This window comes from Sinocyclocheilus grahami, unplaced genomic scaffold, assembly GCF_001515645.1.
Source record: "Sinocyclocheilus grahami isolate Dianchi unplaced genomic scaffold, SAMN03320097.WGS_v1.1 scaffold1983.1, whole genome shotgun sequence".
In the NCBI taxonomy this organism is placed as follows: domain Eukaryota; kingdom Metazoa; phylum Chordata; class Actinopteri; order Cypriniformes; family Cyprinidae; genus Sinocyclocheilus; species Sinocyclocheilus grahami.
The window spans coordinates 62,221-83,544 of NW_015507162.1; the positions used below are offsets into that span (position 1 = coordinate 62,221).

General features: G+C 35.3%; 1 protein-coding gene across 1 annotated transcript in view; it reads right to left on the bottom strand.

Annotated features, from left to right (window-relative positions):
- Positions 1-21,324, bottom strand: part of LOC107573609 (probable lysosomal cobalamin transporter) — a 90,785-nt gene that overhangs the window by 52,609 nt on the left and 16,852 nt on the right. Inside the window, exons 4-6 of the mRNA XM_016260038.1 lie at positions 8,432-8,529; positions 6,769-6,836; positions 936-1,024 (exon numbers count right to left, since the gene is read on the bottom strand). Coding sequence (XP_016115524.1) covers positions 936-1,024; positions 6,769-6,836; positions 8,432-8,529 — 255 coding nt within the window. The remainder of the gene's footprint in view (positions 1-935; positions 1,025-6,768; positions 6,837-8,431; positions 8,530-21,324) is intronic.

Consider the following 21,324-nt stretch of genomic DNA (forward strand, 5'->3'; position numbering starts at 1 on the left):
ATATTCTACATCCCTGATGGAAGACCTGAATGACATGTCAAAAGCTGCCAGGTCTTTTCTTTTTTTTCAAGACAGCAAATTTAGGTAGCACAATGAGGTCTGTTGACATTGACGAGGCTAAATGTCAGGGCTGCCAAACCCACACATCACCTCTGCTCGTGGCTCGGCAGCATCCGTCGTTTTCTAAAAAGCAACTGTCGTTTTGGTGTTGTGGCCCCGGAAGGCTTCAACAAGGCTGTTTTTGCAGTTTTCTTTGCAAGCGTCAGTAAAACTGAGCTGCAATTTCACTTAAAGAGGCCTTTATGGTACTTACGGCTGCTGCCCAGCTCCTCGAATAGATACTGCACCTTCTCCCACTGAGTGGAGTTCCGGTTTGGCGGAGATTCCAACGGAACAAATGTCCTGCAACAGAAGTTCAAAATTTCTCAATCATAATGTCATGATTTATATCCTACTGTTTAAAAGTTTGGAATTGGTAAGAGTTCAAATTGTCGGGGGATTTTTTTTAAATATGCTTATCTAGGCTGATTTTCTGTAAAGTTGCTTTGCAACGATTTGTATCGTGAAAAGCGCTATACATATAAACTTGAATTGAATTGAATTGAATATATTCTGCATGACCATATTCTACATCCCTGATGGAAGACCTGAATGACATGTCAAAAGCAGCCAGGTCTTTTCTTTTTTTTCAAGACAGCAAATTTAGGTAGCACAATGAGGTCTGTTGACATTGACGAGGCTAAATGTCAGGGCTGCCAAACCCACACATCACCTCTGCTCGTGGCTCGGCAGCATCCGTCGTTTTCTAAAAAGCAACTGTCGTTTTGGTGTTGTGGCCCCGGAAGGCTTCAACAAGGCTCTTTTTGCAGTTTTCTTTGCAAGCGTCAGTAAAACTGAGCTGCAATTTCACTTAAAGAGGCCTTTATGGTACTTACGGCTGCTGCCCAGCTCCTCGAATAGATACTGCACCTTCTCCCACTGAGTGGAGTTCCGGTTTGGCGGAGATTCCAACGGAACAAATGTCCTGCAACAGAAGTTCAAAATTTCTCAATCATAATGTCATGATTTATATCCTACTGTTTAAAAGTTTGGAATTGGTAAGAGTTCAAATTGTCGGGGGATTTTTTTTAAATATGCTTATCTAGGCTGCATTTATTTGATCAAAAATACAGTAACACAGTTTTATTGTAAAATATCATTACAAAAAAAATTGTTCTCTATTTTAATCTATTTTAAAATGTAATTTATTACTGTGAAGGCAAAACTGAATTTCTAGTCTAGTCTTCAGTGTCACATGATCTTTCAGAAATCATTCCAATATCTTTCTAATAAATCTCTGACACTCAGTGGCTACATACACACTGCAACATAACATGGTTGTTAGTGTTACTCCAAAAAAAAAAGAAAAAAAGACACATTTATGGCCAAACAGCAAACACAATCTCTTCAATTAAACAAACAAGTGATCAAATTACAATAGCATAATATGCATTTTATAAGGCAAATACATGAACACATGAATATACAAATTCAAATATATTTTGGTTTCTAAACCATCTGTTTGTATTGGTCAGCTTAAGAGTTGTGGTGGCACATCCAATAAAAGTTACATTTGAAAATATCACTAAAATACATAATTTATTATGAAAGCAAAGCATCAAGATAAAAAAGTTTTGCTATACAATGTATTATATAAATTAAACAGAAATATATTTAATGTCTACAGTTAAAAATAATATTTATTTGTTTTATAAAATTTAAAGGGATATCATTTTATTAATTTTTTATTAATGTATCTGGAGTAACATTCCGATTAACATGGGGGGGTGACCACCTTAATGTTGAATATATCTTTTTCTAGGCCACTGAAGAAAAAGTAGGAATTTTTATCTTATGTGAGTAATAAATCATTTAAAAACATTTCTTCCAAATGTATTGTACAACTTTAAGTGGAGCACCTTTACCCAAAAGGAAAATTGTTGTCTTGCATATATGTATGTCTGTGGCTGACGGCACGAGTGTGTTTACTGTGAACTATCATGTAGAGATCCTTGTATACAGCTCATGTGATGTACCGCCGCAAGCTTTAAAAGCAACTGAGGATACAGTATGCTCACATTCTGAGTAAATATCTGCAACACGAAGAAAGCCAGTCATCTCCAATGAGGAGAACATCACTCACAAGGTGAGGTTGCATAAGCAAATACCTCAGGCTACAGCTGGTCTAAAAAAAAATCCCATGTTTTAACCATAAGGTTCAGTTTTAGTCTGTATAAACTCTATAATTGGTATGTCCAGAAATTATAACTGACATACAGTATTGGGGGGTAACACATTACAAGTAATGAGAGTTTTGTAATCAGATTAATTTTTACAAGTAACTAGAAAAGCAACGCATAACTTTTTCAACAAGAAAATATCTGTTACTTTTTTCAAATAAGTAATGCACGTTACCTCTACTGTCCCCGTTTTGAGAGAAATTTAGAGTGAGAAGCAAAGGCAGAGGCACTTCATTCAGCCTGAGGCTTATTAATTTCACTTTTAGTATGAAAGGGCCTTTACAGTTGCCAAAAAATTTATAAGCAGGAAATTAATAAGCAAGCCCAACTCAGATGACAAAAAGTAATGCAAAAGTAATGTAATGCATTACTTTCTATAAAAAGTAACTAAGTAACACAATTAGTAACTTTTTAATGTTGTGATGCAACATTATAATGCATTACTTTTAAAAAATAACTTTCCCCAACACTTCTTATATATACAGTACGACTCTTTCCGACCACTGCTTATCCCCCAAAAATTAATCAATAAATAAATACAAAATAAAAAAAATAAAATACAGTTGCCAATAACAAACCAGGTTAATGGCGCAAATATGCAATTCAAAAAGGCAAAAATTAATAAGAACATATAAATTAGGAAAAATGTAATGACTATTAAATGTCTGACACTAATGAATAAAAAAATCATTAGGGCTGCACAGCTAATCAAAATAATCAAAATATATATAATGTAATAAAGTGTGCACATGCTGTTTATTATTATTATTATTATTGAGGTACTTATAAGACATTTTAGCATTAATAATAATAAACTGCATGTTCACCCTTATATTTATATTATAAAATAAATACCATTCATTGGGTCTATTCATCCTGTTTCATTCATCCTGTTTGTTTGTCTGAACATCTAAGCAACAATATTGGATGTTAAATGTCACAATATGAGACAAAATAATCATGCAGCCCTAAAGGACACACATAATATCTACGGTTAACATCCAATCAGCAACTTCAGAAGCCAAAAGGGCCACATTCAAATCACAACAGATGCGAATGGCCACAAAATAGGGTCACTTTGATTTTAAATGCAGCCACATCATTCAGCATCACTGGCATAATCTGAGCGAGTTCAATTGACGTGTCACTTCAGAAAAGCTGCGTCGTGCATGAAAATGTCATCTTTTAGGGGTGTCAGTAAATTACGTTGTAAACTATACGCACAGCAGGACGCAGTTAAATAAATCGACCAAGGATTCCGTGAGGGTTTATGCAAAGGTACACAAGCTCAAAGACTTTACACGTATATGACCTTTGTATCCACTTTCCCTGTCGTTTTTCATCATCAATTAAGGTCCAAAATCCTATGTCGGCCAAACTTACTGTATATAGTTAACTTTCACTCTGCCATTTAAATGATATCGCATTAGAAACTAAATTAAAAACGCACAGCCAAATTTGTAAGCAACGATTGGTGGCTAATTGCAGGCTAATAGCCCAAATACGATCCGTTGACTAAGGATCTGTCACGGATGTCCTCATGAGCAATCTTTTGAAACCTAAAATAACAAATGGGACACTTTGTGGTCTCGTGGACTTCACAGACACGCAGTAGAGAAAGGCCACGTGAATGCAGGTCCACATAAAGACGTCCATTTGGGACAGGGCCCATGTGTCTGGAGCTTAGACCAAGTATGGCATTGATAGAGTGCACTTAGAGCTCTCCAGACATTTCGACGGGTACGAGAGATTGAATGGGACTACAGAGGCTGGGAAGGGTCAGCTCTCCATTTATAAGTCCCATCCTTAGCACAGACCAATCAAAATAGGCAAACAAAAAGAAGTCACTCTCCAAATGAACAATCCCAAACACAGGGACTCTGCGTCTCACAAAGCCAACACGTCCTCCCACATCAGGAACCCTGAGACACAATACTCTTGGTAAAATACTGCACTGGTTCAAAAGGTAAAATGAACACCAAATTGCTTCTGTCCGAAGTGCCATCCCCACTTTTAAATTTGGTCCACGGCATGTCCCTCTTCCCATTCTGTGATCAAAGTAACCCATCCCACTGGGTCTATACGACATGAAGGTGTGATGAAGGTATCCTGCCCCACAGGAACACTATTTAATGGTTGAGAGCCACCTGGTGAGCAGACGTGTTATTCTTGCAGCGGCAAAGAAAATCCATTATGTTTATGCTGCACGAGCACTGCTGAGAACAAAAAATATAAACTCGAGGTTAAACGCGACAAAGCCATGCCATGTAACTATAAACATTTAGACTGCATGTTGGTTTTTAGTTCGGTTAACAATTGTAACACGGCTTGATAAAAAAAAAATTCTTACAAGGTCTTGAAAATTGCCAAGTTTAGAGATGCTAGATAATTTGACTTTGCCTTCGGAGCTTGTTATTTACAGCACCACCTTTGGTTCATTGTGCAAAAACTATACCAAAGACATGCTATTTCAAAGTGATACCAAATATAGTCTTTATTCCAATGTTTCAGCAATAAAAAGTATTGCTTATTAACTACAAATAATTACTTTTGTCAGCATAAAGCTTCTATTTTACGTCTGTAATCTGACAAATTACAGGATATACAATGAGAAAAAACATCAAGACATCTATCAAGAATCGTCTGAATCATAAAAATGCGGGTGGTTTTGGGTTGATGCGATTTTTATTTATTTATTTATTTATGTTTTTGAAGGTCTCTTATGCTCACTTAAGCTGCATTTATTTGATCAACAATACAATAAAACAGTAATATTGTGAAATATGATTTAAATTTAAAATGTATTTCCTGTGATGGAAAACAGAAATTTCAGCAGCCATTATTCCAGTCTTTGGTGTCACATTTCTTGTATTTACAGTATCTCACAGAATTGAGTACACCCCTCACATTTTTTTAAATATTTTATTATATTTTTTCATGTGACAACACTGAAGAAATTACACTTTGCTACAATGTAAAGTAGTGAGTGTACAGCTTGTATAACAGTGTAAATTTGCTGTCCCCTCAAAATAACTCAACACACCGACATTAATGTCTAAACCGCTGGCCACAAAAGTGAGTACACCCCTAAGTGAAATACACAATCTCTCCTTCGGTAACAAAGATTCAAAACTGAAACATTTCAAATGACACGGGAAAAAGACACTAGGGCTGCACAATTAATCTCGTCAGTAAAGCCGGTTCTGTGATTAGTAGTAAATCGCCATCACCTGCTTTTAGATGGAGCGGCATTTACTATACAAAGCCGTAGTTCACTGACAATTAGGCAATATCGCGTTCATAGTCGCAGATGAATCGCATTCGATTATGAACGCGATATTGCCTCGCTTGTAAGTGAACTACGGCTCTGTGTGTTAAATGCCGCTCCATCTGAAAGCAGGTGATGGCGATTTACTACTAAGCACGGAACCAGCTTTACTGACGAGATGTGCATGACAATCGCATGCGATTAATTGCACAGCCCTAAAAGACACGGAAAACTTCAGTGAACATCAGAAAAGCAGCGTGCACATTTCTGGTTAAAAATCAAAGGCCATCAACTGACAAACGGGAAGCATCACCATTCAAGTCAGCAGCAACAGCCAAAGCTAGTCCACAGTTTATTAAACGGTGGCAACCTCTAAGTTATTCTTGACTGTGTCGGATTGACTGCTTTGATGCAATACGGTAGGGCATTGTTTTGATGCTTACGTATATATATATATATATATATATATATATATATATATATACACTGTATATATATATGGATGGATGGATGGATGGATGGAACTTGAATAGTAGTGTACCAGAATGGAGATAGTTGAGAAGTGGAGCAAGAAAAGACCACAAAGACTAATATTTATATTTGGAATAACCTGCACTCAGGAATCATGCACAATAAGATCAGGAACAAGTATAAATAGGCTTAATTTTGAGTTTATGTTAACATTAATTTGATGTCCTGCAGTAGATTTTGAGCTCTCTGGAAATAAACTGTGTATCTTATTTACTTTGGAATATATTGATTTTAGTCTGTTAGCAGAAACTACTGATTCAAAATTGTTCAAATTACTGGTTCCGATCTAAGTTTATTGACAATCATTCATAATTTGGCTAGAGCCCTTTGTATTCCAAATTATGCAGAAATCCCCCAGAAATGTAATATTATCAGCATTTGATGTGCGCCCAGTAGAGATATCGCTCTACTAAACTAATAATGGCTACTCAGATTATAGCTACAGTTTGTTCTCCAATTCCACAAAGGTAATCTTAGTACAAAATCATCAAATACCAGTTATTATCAGCATTCTGTCCAACAATTTCCCAGTATTCTCACACCTGCTGTACCCCCGATGGAGGTTAAAGATGATGAGTGAATGATATAATAATGCTCACATCGACCACTCCACACACACATGGACACACACACACACACACACACACACACACACAGAGAGAATACTATAATCCCACAAATTGCACTTACCCAATCAAAAGCAGCGCTGAACACACAATCACAAATCCTATTGTATACTTCAGTGCATTTTTCACTTGCTGTAATGAGAGAATAAAAAAACAGGTATATCAAACTGTATTCATCAAGTCATCAATCCATGATAAATTACGCTTCATTACATATTTGCAGCACTTAACAGTCAGGAACACAGTGTCCCTAGTTCATTCTCTGATGCAGACATTGTGGCTCTGTTCCAAAACCTGAGCTAATGCAGTGTCCTAACTGAAATGGAACTTTACAAGTGACCAATTTGGAACATTCTATATTAAATGAGCAACTTTGTGCAGCTTACAAACAGCAGTGATAACATTAAGTGCATGAGAGATTCAACTAGTAATTGAGTTCATTAGTTTGGCATTAGCTTGTTTGCAAAACTAAAAATGTGATACTCAAATAAATGTAACTAACATAGTAAAATAAGCAAAAATGCACAAAAAAAAGTGTACAAACAGTATAAATAAATAAATCAAATATTGGGTGAAACAGTACATTTAATTAGACTCATTTTTAAAACTTTTTTTAACTTTTTATTTTTATTCCTATACATTAATATATAATCTAATAAATATAATATAATATAAAACGTCATGTATAAAGATAAACAGTAGGGATCAAATTACTAACAGGCACATATTAAATAAAAATCCTTATTTTTCCATTGAGCATGCCAAAGGCAACCAAATGCAATTACAAAATTACAGTGGGGTTCAATTATAGCAAGAATCAATTCAAGCAAATATTAGTTAGACTCTATATATATATTATATTATCTATAAATGTAAATAATAAAAAAAGTAATAATTGTATAGTACACACTAGTACAATTATACATGACAGATTAAAAGGAATGAACACAAATCAAAAAAGTGAAACTTAAAATAAAATAAACTCTCTTGCTTCAACCATTATCTTGGATGGATTTTTTTTTCCCCAAAGCATGTCACAATGCATTATAGGTTTGCATTATCCATGAAGGACATATGCAATTCTGGTCAAAACTAAGCAAAAAAAAAAGGCAGCATAATCATCCTTCCTCCCTTTCAGGACAGTACCTATGATGCTTTGAAAATGCTGCCTATGTAGGAGGCTCAATAGTTCTGGAACGAAGCCACTTCTAAGTGTTTGAAAGGAGAAGAAGGAGTGGAAAGTTTGGAAAGAGATCTTAATAACTTCTACAAGATGGAGGAAGCTCCTCAGCATGCAATTTTGCACATCACTGTGGCGTCCTTTGAGAGAAATATTTGACATTTGAAGTGAGCAGCAATATAGTGAGTAGGATGTGTTTTCGTCACTTTATTACCTCAATGCAGTCAAATCTCTTGCAGATGGAGTCTAGGTGAACTCACTGGCTTATTATAAATGAACTGCCATAACTGTAATCAGGCAAATATCACTTAGCAATACCTCAAGGGCATTTGTATGATTAATGCTAACTCTTCTAACCGCAGACAGCAAGCCTTGCTTTACATCCTAGTATAGTACACACTATTTATTGAGTACAAATAGCTTAACGTAGCTCTTTTCCCACCTAGTTTTTCACTGTGTGTGTAAATTATCCCTGTAAGGCTGAAAAGGCAATCTGTTTCAGAACGCATGGGTGTACTGGAAAAACAGGAAGGAGTGTGAGATTTACCAAGCACTTGTTGCTGTTGTCTTCATCTTTCTCCTCGTAGTAGAAATACACAAAGGGGATCCAGAGGAAGACGCAGAACAGAATGATGGAATACAGAGCTGTGAAAGAGAAAAGATGGACAGTTACACACCTGGAGCACTCTCAACAACCAGGATCCACATTAAATACAGCACATTATGCATGATGTGTTTAGATGTCAAAGGGTCAATGACATAGCACTCATTTTGTGACCAGATGTATTAAAAAACATAAAAAATGCAGTTTGTACACATGACGACCTATGCCTCCCCTATTATGAATTTTTTTTTATTATGAATAAAATTTGGCGTGTCAAAAAGTTAAAAATGTCAAGATTGTTTAAAAAAAATCGAATTATAGGTTACAATTTTTAAAAAATCTTTTATTATTATAATAATTTATAAAAGGAATGAAAAGCAGGAAGCAGTTTCGAAAATACTAATATTTCATATATAAAAAATTATATATTAAAATATATATATATAATATATTAATATATATATATATATATATATATATATATATATATACATACACTAATATTCTAATATAAAAAATATTTATAATTTTGACAAATATTTTTTTAAATGTAATACATATGATTACTCCCTGCTTACAACACATTTGTTAAATCTAAATCTCTGTTGAAAACAGTATAAGAGTGTTAGTTTGTTTTTGTTTGTTTACTTTAAACGATTTTATAAGATGGATGTGTGAAGAGGACAGCAGAGTGCCTTTCTGTCGGGTAAAACACAAATGTTTTTTAACAGCAGGCGAGGAGGAAAACAGAGCAGCAACAACATTTCAAAATAAAAACATAATGGGATGAAAACAGTTATTGTTATTGCTTCATGAGCCCCGCGGCTGATTTTGCCAGCTGTTCGTGTGCTTTTCAAAACTTAATTTTATGATTTTTGCACTTTTTCTGGATTACTGTGAGGGATTCGGTCATATGGCTCTTATCCGTGAGTTCAGTGGATCAAAGCTGCTCATACAGATAAACTCTGCACTCTCACACACTCTCGCTACAATTTACCTTCTCTCAGTTTTGTTATATTTCTGCACAGTTTTGCGTGATTAAAGAATTTCTCATGGTTTTGAGTATTTGTGTAAAGCTTTCAAGAGGCTCAACCCATCCTGTATCCTCTTGTATCTTGTGTTCTCAAGGCAAACCACATGCATCAAACTCTGGACCAATCCAAGGCACCCGGAATCAATTTGCTGCTATTAGAAATACAATAACAGTTTAAATTGTATCTGTCAGGAATGTCTGTTTGGTGTTTGCCAAGGCAAACATCCCTGTTTCTGTAGCATATACTTGGGTTTTGAGTCCGTTTATGTAATGGACACGAGTGATACAGCAAATCATGCGGCTTGCCCATGTGTATCACTGCTAGAGAAAATTAATACGATCAATATTTTTACTGGTATTCATAGTTTTCTACATAATCAGTTATTGGTTTCAGCCACTTGGATTGCAACAAAATGCATAAATGCATAAATAAATACAATTTGAATTTATATCTACAGTATGTTCTTTACAACTTTTTTATTTTTTGACAAACTCAAAAAAAACTTTAAGATAAATAAAACATAAATAACAGCAATAATAAGTAATTACAATATGGATGTACAGATAGATGGAACAACTGAATAACAGATGACAGAGAAAACGATAGATAGTCAGATAGAACAACAGAACAATCAATAGACCATTAGCACTAGGATTAATTCAATTCAATTCAATTCAATTCGTGTATTTGTATAGCGCTTTTCACGATACAAATCGTTGCAAAGCAACTTTACAGCAAATTAAGTTTCTACAATATTTAGTGGTAGCTTATCAGTGGTGACTGTCAGTTAACGTACATATGGCAGAAATGTACGGAAAAATCAATTAAAGACGTAATCAATTAAAGAAGTAATCACTAGAACAATAAAATTAACACTAGAACAATAAAATGTTAAAATGATAGATTGACAGAGGGTCATTCCATGTCAACTCAACCAGAGGTCCCCCGGCTCAAATTTCTGATTTTGCTAATATTTTTTTCTGAAGAAATATGTATGGTAATGAAAGCCAAAATATTAAATGTCGTGGATGAATATTTACTGAGTAATCCACTATTTTGTAGAGGGGGGGGGTCAAAATTTTCACCTGACATTCAGAGCCAAATTACAGGGGTGTAAAAATGACTTCAGAAAAATCGCAGCATCATAATGTTATTTTTACACAGAGATAAGTAGGTCTGTTAGTAAAATCTGTTGACTTTAGTAATCTTTGTTGCATTATATGCCAATGGTGACCATTCAAAATGGGGTAAAAGCACTTTTCAAGTTTTTTCTCCAAAGTGTGTATGCCTGTAACTCAAGAAGTTTTAAAGATATCTTAATGCCTTTTAAATATTGGGTCTTAAACGGGACGGACGGACGGACGGACAGATAGATAGAACAGTGAATATGCAGTCGTCTTGATTTTGCCACTCTCCCCCCTGCACTGATGGTAAATACCTCCATATTGTGTTTGTTTGGCAGATTGTGAGCAAGTGAAGAACCTCTAATATGCGGTAGGATAACACCGCTAGGCATTAAGAATTCATGAGAAGGAGGTGAGGAGCAGACACTTACAGGGGCTATAAAGCTATTTTAGGTTGGAGGGGGATATCTACAGCTAATGGACGTCTCTGAAGACAGGCCCAGTAAACCCAAAATAACTCCTGACCAAGACTCGCATGGCTGAATGCTTTTTTGAGGTGATAACATGATTCATTAGCATGATTCAAAACGTGAAACCAAAAAAGAAAAAAAATCAGACAATCATGACCACGGCAGACACTTTGGTATATAGGTTACTCGCAGCATAGATCTCTTTTACACACTAAACTCCTCCTAATAATCCCAAAGAGTTCTAATTAATACAAATGAAGCAGACAAAAGAAAATAAATCCAATTTGTCCCCCCTCACAAACCACATTGTGCATCTTCGTTAATTCTGGGCACCTGTAGTGAACTAAAGCACTGAGAGCATACTGGTTAAATACACAACATGCTGTGGAAACGAGGGCCAGTAAATGTGAAAGTGAAATGTCAACATTTCAGTGACAGCAATTACAGCTCCTGGTGAGATTATGGCTGCTTTGGTTCGCTGTATTGTTTTAAAAATGCTGCATGAAACATTCATCTTGAATTACACTTTATATTTCATGTTGAAGTGTAACTGCTTTCGTCTAACCACAGGCAAATTCTCTGAGAAGGTTTCACCATGCAAACTGTCTAACAGATAAAGCACAATACACTGTCAGCATGCTAATTAAAGCACAGCTGAAAAAATATCAATAGTAAAATAAAATAAAAAAAACATTTAAAAAAAACAATCTAGACCTAACTAATCATCTATTTGGTTGTTGGATTTGGGATTAGTAAAGTTTTTTAATATTTTTGAAAGAAGCCTCACTAAGGCTGCATTTATTTGATCGAAAATACAATAACAATTTTATATTCTGCAATATTATTACAATTTAAAATAACTAATTTCTATTTTAATATATATTCAAATGTAATTTCTTCCTGTGATGGCAAAGCTGGATTTTTAGCAGCCATTACTCCAGTCTTCAGTGTCACATGATCCTTTAGAAATCATTCTAATATGCTGATTTTGCTGCTCAAGAAACATTTCATATTATTATCAATGCTGAAAACAGTTGTGCTGCTTAATAATTGTGCAGTAATAATGTTTGTATTACATTTTTTCAGGATTATTTGATGAATAGAAATTTCAAAAGAACTGAATTTATTTGAAACAGAAACATTATACGTGTGTTTACAGTAACATCTTAGAATAAGAGTCATAATTTATTTTTAAAATTATATGTATTTAATTTATCTATCTAGAATACATATTCATCTTACACATTCATCTCATGTCTTATCAACTAAAGAGACTCTTACATTAACTTTAACATCAACAATTCTCAGTTTATTCATATTTCATAATGAAGAGTATTATGTTGTAATGCCTAAATAAATTCACTTAACACAACATTAATTTGACATTGAAATTATAAATGATTGATTTCAATTTTTAGTGGTAGATTTTTTTCATACATCTATAGTGCAGTTCATCTCCATTTGCTTCTAAATAAAGTCATTACTGCACATCAAATATGGATAACATGGACATAAGACAAAGCAGGATTGCATTTATTTCAACAGGTCATCATTCTGGCAAAAACAATGAACTGTTTGCCTACAGGCACTGAAGCAGAACCATCCAATGCTAGTGGCACACATTGCAGCACTGCTCTCTGTCCCTAATCTTTGAGCTTGTGGCACCCAACCAGTGGGTAATATTAATCATAACAACATGAATATTAACGTGGTGAGGGAATAGGCTGCACTGCATTACTGCAGATCATCCATTTCAATCTAACCAGATATAATGGGAAAGCACCTGACTGGGGAGAAAAGTTTAGCATATTAATCCCCCTGACAAAGAGAAGAGGGAGCTAAATAATTTAACAACCAACCTCGGTCCTGCGCTAAGTTCTAGCTCCCTTAGCACTGCAGCGATCCCCCCTACTTTTCCAGCTAAAATTGTTATAAAAAAAAAGTTATAAAAGTAAATTTTTAAAAAGTTATAGAAGTTTAAATTTAAGAAAATATAAAAAATAGATATATTTTTTATATTTTATATAAAATAGCGATTTTACAAAACACGTTTACCTCCAAATCTTCAAGAAAATCAACGTCAATCATCTGAACAAGTTCTCTGCCAAATTTTAGGTTGACATCTCAAAAATGAACTTTTAAGTTTGATTTTGTGGATGCAGTACCAAACTTTTCCACTAGATGATATACAGGGACTCTTGATTTCCATTTATTTTTTGAGTGTTCTGAACCATATATTTCCATAATTTTCAAAATATTTATGAAGTAGACATCCTATTCAGAAATAGTTTGGGCAGTAACTTTAATATTTGATTTGAATTCAATCTCTAAAACACATAAAAACATAAGCATAGAATAAGAGTGTGTTTGGCGCCATATCACAAATGGAGAATTTATCGCTATTTATCTATTGCTCTGTCATTTCTTTGGAAAACAGTCACCACATATGAAAACTAGAGTCCAAAACCTTTCAAATGATATATAGTTTGTCAAGATTACTTTAGGTTTAGACCAAGATATTATCATTAAAAAATGTGTAATCGCAAACATCTCACAGGTGTGGGGGAGAGCCAGTCAAAAATAGTAGTTAAAAACATTTTTATAAATCATAAATTCAGATATTCATTCTTTGTAATGTGTGAAAAGTGTTGATATTAAAAGTTTATTGATCGTATGTTGTTTTTTTTTCGTATCGTAATCCAATACAGGTCCATTTGACCCAGACGATATAGGAAGTCACCTGTTTTTTAACAGTACATTAGGGTTAAACATAACATTTCAGGAAATGTAATGCAAAATATGTTTGCAATGCTTAATGCAATCAATCAACAGGGGAAGTATGTGAAAGGGGTAAAACAAGACAAAATCAAAGTTTTACAGGCCTCACAGACAAATGTCGAGGAACCATCACTTGCGATGGCACACAAACCACAAGGAGTCACGTCAAATCGGACAGGACACTCAAGGTAAGGTCTGATAGACACTCGTTTTTTTTGCTGTCCCACTACAGGAAGAAGTCTGTCGCAAGGGCATCATCCTCCAAACTCTACATACCCCAGAATGTACAAAAACATTACAATGATGTGCAAATGAGATGTCAGGGAAGGCCTAGGGGAAAAAACTGACAAAGGACTCGGAAGATACGAAGAAATTTCAGTATCTCTGTAACATGGGGCACATGTGACGGCATGTTTTACCTTTTCATTTCCTGTAAAACTGTCAGCAGCACATGGACCCACACACCATAGGGCAGATGGCAATGGGACATTAATGTTATAGAAAAAACACAGTGCTCAATCCCTGGTTTAAGCTCACCTCTCTATACAGTGTAGCGTCTGCGTAGGATCATGCTGGAGTGTTGGACTGTTTATGGCTTAAAAGACCCTTTTAGCCTTTTGACATTTGCATATAAATTACAGTTCTGGTCAGAGATGTTACTTGTATAGGGGTTGTAAATTGCCAAATGGTTCTTCGCCGTCAAAAAGATTAGAACCAGCCCCCACGAGAATCCTGGAATCTTCTGATCAAAAACATTCCACAGAGAGCTGTGAATATCCACACGAACACGCGCACACCCCAACTATCACACACACACACATACAGACATTTCTTTATTTTAGACTATAATTAATCAGTTATAATTGTATCTGGTATATGCATGTGGTGTGTACATTCCCTTGTTAGATTAGATGAGTTACCACTCGTTATTTGTATTAGTTAAAGCCATGTGTGAAAAGTGTTGATATTAAAAGTTTATTGATCGTATGTTGTTTTTTTTCGTATCGTAATCCAATACAGGTCCATTTGACCCAGACGATACAGGAAGTCACCTGTTTTTTAACAGTACATTAGGGTTAAACATAACATTTCAGGAAATGTAATGCAAAATATGTTTGCAATGCTTAATGCAATCAATCAACAGGGGAAGTATGTGAAAGGGGTAAAACAAGACAAAATCAAAGTTTTACAGGCCTCACAGACAAATGTCGAGGAACCATCACTTGCGATGGCACACAAACCACAAGGAGTCACGTCAAATCGGACAGGACACTCAAGGTAAGGTCTGATAGACACTCGGTTTGTAACACCGAAATAATGAAAAGACTGTTTCATTCATTACAGATGACAACTGCTCTCTTTAGGTCAATGGCAGCGCGAACGCAGATTTAAAAGTTCAAATCACACTGGTGTGATTGTACGCTGCACGGATGAACCAAGTGATCACAACATTGATGGCACACATCACAGGTTGAGGAATGAAACAGACGAATCATTGTGATTTAGGAATAGAATCACGTTGGTGTTTGAATCATGTACGTGATCTTTAATGATCTATTAAATGAATGTGCTTTGTCATATTGGTGGTGACACCTCTCTTGCAACATGTTTAGCTATCACAGATATTATACTTCGCTTTTTTGGCTTCTGATCGCAAATGTAGCCAAAGTTTGGAGCGCTTAGATTAGCGAGCAAGGTTTTGGCAGATTGCTAGGTTGGTCCTCCCAGATGAAGAAAAAAAAAGTGCATAGGAATCGATAGGCAGAATCAAAATTTTAATTTGACAAGTATAAGGTCCCCTGACCTATGTGTTGACGTCATTTTAACTGAAACAGGAAGACAGGGCGTGACATATCAAGCAGCCGTTAGCGTGACACAGCGCGATACCAGACTTCTTTTTTTCCTCAATGGAAAGCATATTTACACTGTTGGAATCGTTCCCTGTCCCCTATATAGTCCACTACGTGCCATTCACTGTACAGAAAATACTAATTCTGTGGACAAGTGACCGATTTCAGCCGCGGCTTCAGCGTCTATTTTAGTGTAGGGGGCGGGCGCTTCGGATTCTAGAGAGCATTTGATTGGACAGAAAGTTTGATGAGAAGCTGAATTATGATGTGACGTCAACAAAATCGTTGAGCCGTTTTGGCGGAAGTGATGAACTGCAAGCTTTGAATGCTTATATCTTCTAAATGCGAATTTTGTCACTGTTTTGGAGCACACTGCCTTATAGATAACCTTACGCCTAGGGATGCACCGATATGAAAATTTTGGCCGATACGATAACCGATTATTCTTTATTTTTGAAAGTCGATAACCGATATGTTGGCCGATATATCGTGCATCCCTACTTACGACTAACATATTGATACTAACACCCAAAAACCTTTCATTTTGATTTCATGGGGACTTTAAGTATCTGATTCTGGAATCAGAATCAATTTTCGATTCCCAATCCTAGCCATAAATAGTAAATGTACACTACAAAAAATAAAGAAGCACAACTGTTTTCAACATAATATAATAAATGTTATCACTTGTCCCATTGTAAGTGCATTACTCTATATTTTTAGTTTTTAGAACCTGCACGACAAATCAAAATAAGCTGAGTTGTAGTTAACCTAGAATATTCTTTTAACAGTTGAAAGCAATGGATTCTCATCACAAGATGTCTTTTATCTGGGCAGGTGGCCAAACACTGAACACTAAACAAGGTCAAGAAGGTTCATTCCAAAATTTCCTCTAGCCATTTGGAGATACACACTTAAACTCCAAACGTGCCCAGATGTCACAGGTGGTTTATGTGAAGGAGGCGGCTACTCATTCAACGAAGAACCTGGAACTGATTGTCACCAGATAGAAAATTAGCAGTCTGCGAAGCCTCTTGGCCTATGTGGGACCTGTCGGATTACAAATCAGCACAGGCAATAATTTTCAATTGTATTGGGCTGTTAGAAGCACTGACCTCTCGGGGCCAAACATTCTCTGTCAGGAGCACTGCAAGAATACTGATGGTAATACAGAGCTGCATCTGGATAGACTGGTGTTCAGTGATCTTCACAGGAAGAGACTGTGACAGAGCACATATTACTATCAAACCAATGCAAACAGAATGCAAAAATAATGCTCTGCTTCTTCAATCAAGCAGAGATGTGACCTTCAAGTAGGATAAAAATAGCTTTAACAAACGACATGGATGCACAAAAAGACATGACATTAGATCTTGCAAGTAAGGGTATAAAACATTGTTGTACACTTTTCAGAACTGAATTGTGAGCATCTTTCAACCTCCAATTGATTTCCTGAATTTGAACTGATTTGATATTATGGTAGCAGAAAGAAGGTAGAATTGCACAAATTTAAACTAGAACTAATTTCAATTCAAAGTAAAGGACCTTGCACACTGAGTCCTGCATAAATTTTATACATGTACCTTACTAACCACAAACAAATGCCTTTCAATTTGAGTCTGTGGAATTCAGGATTAAATGATTGTGCAGCAACAAACAAGAACTTTGTGACGGTACCTTGGTTTTTTTTTCTTTCTGTAATTCAACGGCACGTTGTCAGTTATTCCTTCCTTGTATTATTATTATTAAAAGGGCTATCATAGTCGCTCATTTAAGCCATCATTAAATCGCACGTTTATATTTAATTAAATTATTAAATTAACTTAAACTAAACTATAGCTACTAAACGAGCATTTTATTAGCTATAGCCTATTCCGCGCTCAAGCGGATCGCATAAATAGCTATAACATATTTTATATAGGCTACTTATTACTAAACTGTTTTCTGAGTCAGTGTCGGCTGCAAAGATGAAGTTGACTGATGAATGACTTTATTCTCGATATTTAATTATTTTTATTCTCAATATTTTATTTCTACATTTTTCTGGATATTTAATTAGTTTAATCTCGCATTATAGGCTAACGACATTATTCTGGAGATGTTTTTTTTTTTATTATTGTTTGGCCCTATAATCCTCTTTCTTACTCTCTCATTTGGCACGAATCCAAATGTTTCCATATTCACAATGTTGGCTATTTGAATTTGAATGCTACAGACTATTATTTATTAGGCCTATGTAAACCAGGCTTTGTACTTAACCCGCTTTCCAAAAAAATATATATATATCATGGTCTTTTTCACATGAAAAATCGTCCTCCTCACATGAGAAAATAGGCTATGTGTTTGGCCCGAGCTCAGGCTGAACGGCACGGATTGTACTACGGGCTGTTTTAATTAACCAGTGTATCTAGATTCTATAGTGTATCTATATGTTTGGTTGACTATTTTATTCGGATAATGAAAAGGCTGCAGCATATGCAATGCTGTAGGCCTATATGAAAGGTGCATTTCTCTCATACTGCAGTGCGGAGATGGCTAATCAGCATCGTCTACTTCATCTTTGTGTGATCTTTATTGTATTTCTACGGGCAGAGGAGAATAGCAAAAAGAAACGAAGAAAACACAATGTAACATTCATACACCTGTACACAATGCAATGCGCACATGTGAGTGTGGCTAGTGCCATTTAGTGGTGGATTGGGCAAGGCTAAAAGGGCGGAACGAAAGTCTTAAAATTCAAATTAATCAAATAGAATCGACTCAGAAGAGACGTGAATGAATGCACGCGTGTCGCCTGATCCACAAATGCACATTTTAATCGCTACATGCACAAATTATGATACTTTAATACAAACTGTACCATTTGTATTCACAATTGTCTCTATTTGAACAAAATGCTGCACATTACTTAATTCTTAACTCTACAGTACATGGATAATTGTGTGTGCATCTATTAATCATTTTGAGTCTAATTTCATCCCATAGTGAACGTCACTGACACAACGTGAGGTCGTATTTATTTTTTAACGTGCAAAAATTGTGGACGAGAATTTCAGACTGTGTGCAATGACCTTAATTCAGGTAATCCTAATATGTATAACAAAAAAGATTTAAAAATGGAGGTTTGTTAGGTCCAAAATAAATAAATATATTTTATTTGCAATTTAAGTGCTTGAAAGCAAGGAAAGAAAAAAAAAAGAGAAAGAAATGTCAGCATTTGAATATCTGTACTTTACAGCAGAGAATGGTTGACATCTGATTGAAAAGAAAGCACTGTACCCTTAGTTGGGTGCATAGACTCGATGGGATTCCTCTGCTGTCTTTGCAGAAGGGAAAACAGCATCAATTTCTTGAAGTGGTGGCGTAATACAAGTCACGAATAGTGAATTAATGTGAAAATAGCACAAAAGGGAGGTAAGATCATCTTCATGCAACACATTACAGAATAAGGCATAGACCCTGAAGACTGGCACTCCACACAGTTTCCTGAATTGATTTCAGTTTATTCCTTGCACAACCCATGCCTTTAAATATGCATTCAAAGGCCGTATTAAGGAGCATTTGCCGAATATTGCCTTATAAATAGTGAATGCCAAAAAAAAAGAGGTTTTATACATCAGTACTGCATGAACATTGAAAATATTCAGGATACAGCCACAAAGCAGCAGAATTTGATTGTCGGTCCTATTTTAGAGTGCTAAATACAGTTACACTCACCAGGGTTCTGCGCCATTCAGAACTGATCTGAAGAAGCCTTTTCAATTACAATTCAATTCAAGGAATCAGAACCAAAGCAGCAGACAAGATGTTGAACTGCAATTCAAACTTCAATGCAGAGAAGTAGAATCAAAACAAATTGAATTTCAAAGAAATTCATAGATATACTGTAACAACAGACAGCTATAATGATAGATTTAAAAACAGATATAACAACATAATGATAGATAAAACGAGAGATGTAAAGATAGATAGATAGATCGATTTGCTGTCCTCCTAATGTGAGGCACATCCACAGTTCAGGAAATTACCTCACTTTTATCTTTTATATTCATTTTAAGTCCAGGAGCTCTGCCCAAGGACACACCTGACTGACTCTGGCCTTTACTTATTCGAGAGGACGTGAAAAAAGGCGATGGAGAGCGAGCAAAGAAGTGAACGCCTAGTCTAATTTTCCAGAGATGTAGATTTAAATGGACAAAGGTGGATACCTCAGTGACTCCTCACCAGTTGGATCTGATTATCTTTCAGACTCAAAAGCATTTCTGGTATCCTTGCATGAAAGTTCAAAAACCTTCCAGTTAAAATTCAGAGAAGCTTTCAGCTTTTAAACAATCTTGACATTTCAAACAAACACGTGGATTGCTAACAGACTCCTGGCTGGATGATAGGAAGCCTTTAAGCTCAAGATACTGCATGTATCCAGGGACTTTTAGGGATGCTTTTCCATTTAACCTTGTACTTTGCAGCTAAACCTCAAGATAGAGGCTGTCCACTCTAAAGAACACTACATTAAATAGAAATGCTGCCCAAGGACTTGGCCCCAGGCCATCTGAACAAATATATATTTTCCCTTTAATTACTTAACCTAAGAGGTTAATCTCAAGGGATGTCTTGGATGGGGGCTTCAGCGACAATCCATCTGGGTTTACCATCCCACTCCCGATCATCAAAATCCCCGCCACGAGGCACAGGCACCATGATGCGCCTCTTAGAAATTGGGCCGAGCGTTAATGGCAGGCAGAGCGGGGCGACGTTTGAATCCTTCCTGTGTACGCTTTGGCCAGAGCTCTCATCTCAGCAGGTTCAAGGACCTTGCGCCATACACAGCTGCCCACTTCAATAAATGCACAATCTGTCAGTGTTTGCTGCTGTTGGGCGCCACCAGCGACTTGCACTTTCCATTAGCGATCATGCTGAAACATGCACGAAGAACAGAGAGCAAGCCAAAAAACACATTTATGCTCACACTGGGTCTCATTTACTAATAACTGTGCAGGGTTCTTTCTTAATCGTGCAAAAAAGTTAATGTGTGAAATTTACACCAGAGCAGGTGCGTATATAAATATAAATATAAATATAAATTGTTGTTGTTATTGCTGTTATTATTATTATTATCATCATTATTACTATCTATCTATCCATCCATCCAGAGCAGATGCGTACATAAATATAAATAATAATAATTTGTATAAATATTATTGTTATTATTATTATTACTATTATTATTACTACTATATTATTAACATATTTTCTATATAATTATAACATAGGTATGTACATGAACATAAATATAAAAATAAACTACATATATATAATTAAAATATAATCTATATAAATATGTATTATTATTATTACTATTATTATTATTATTATTATAACTAATATATACATAGAGAGAGGGAGAGAGAGATCAGGTGTGTATGTAAATAAATATATAAAAATAAAAAAATAAACTAAATATAAATATGTATTAGTATTGTTATTTTTAATTATTATTATTATTATTATTATACAACTAAAATATTTACTATATAATTATAACAATTAAAATATTTGTATTTATTTTATTATATATATATA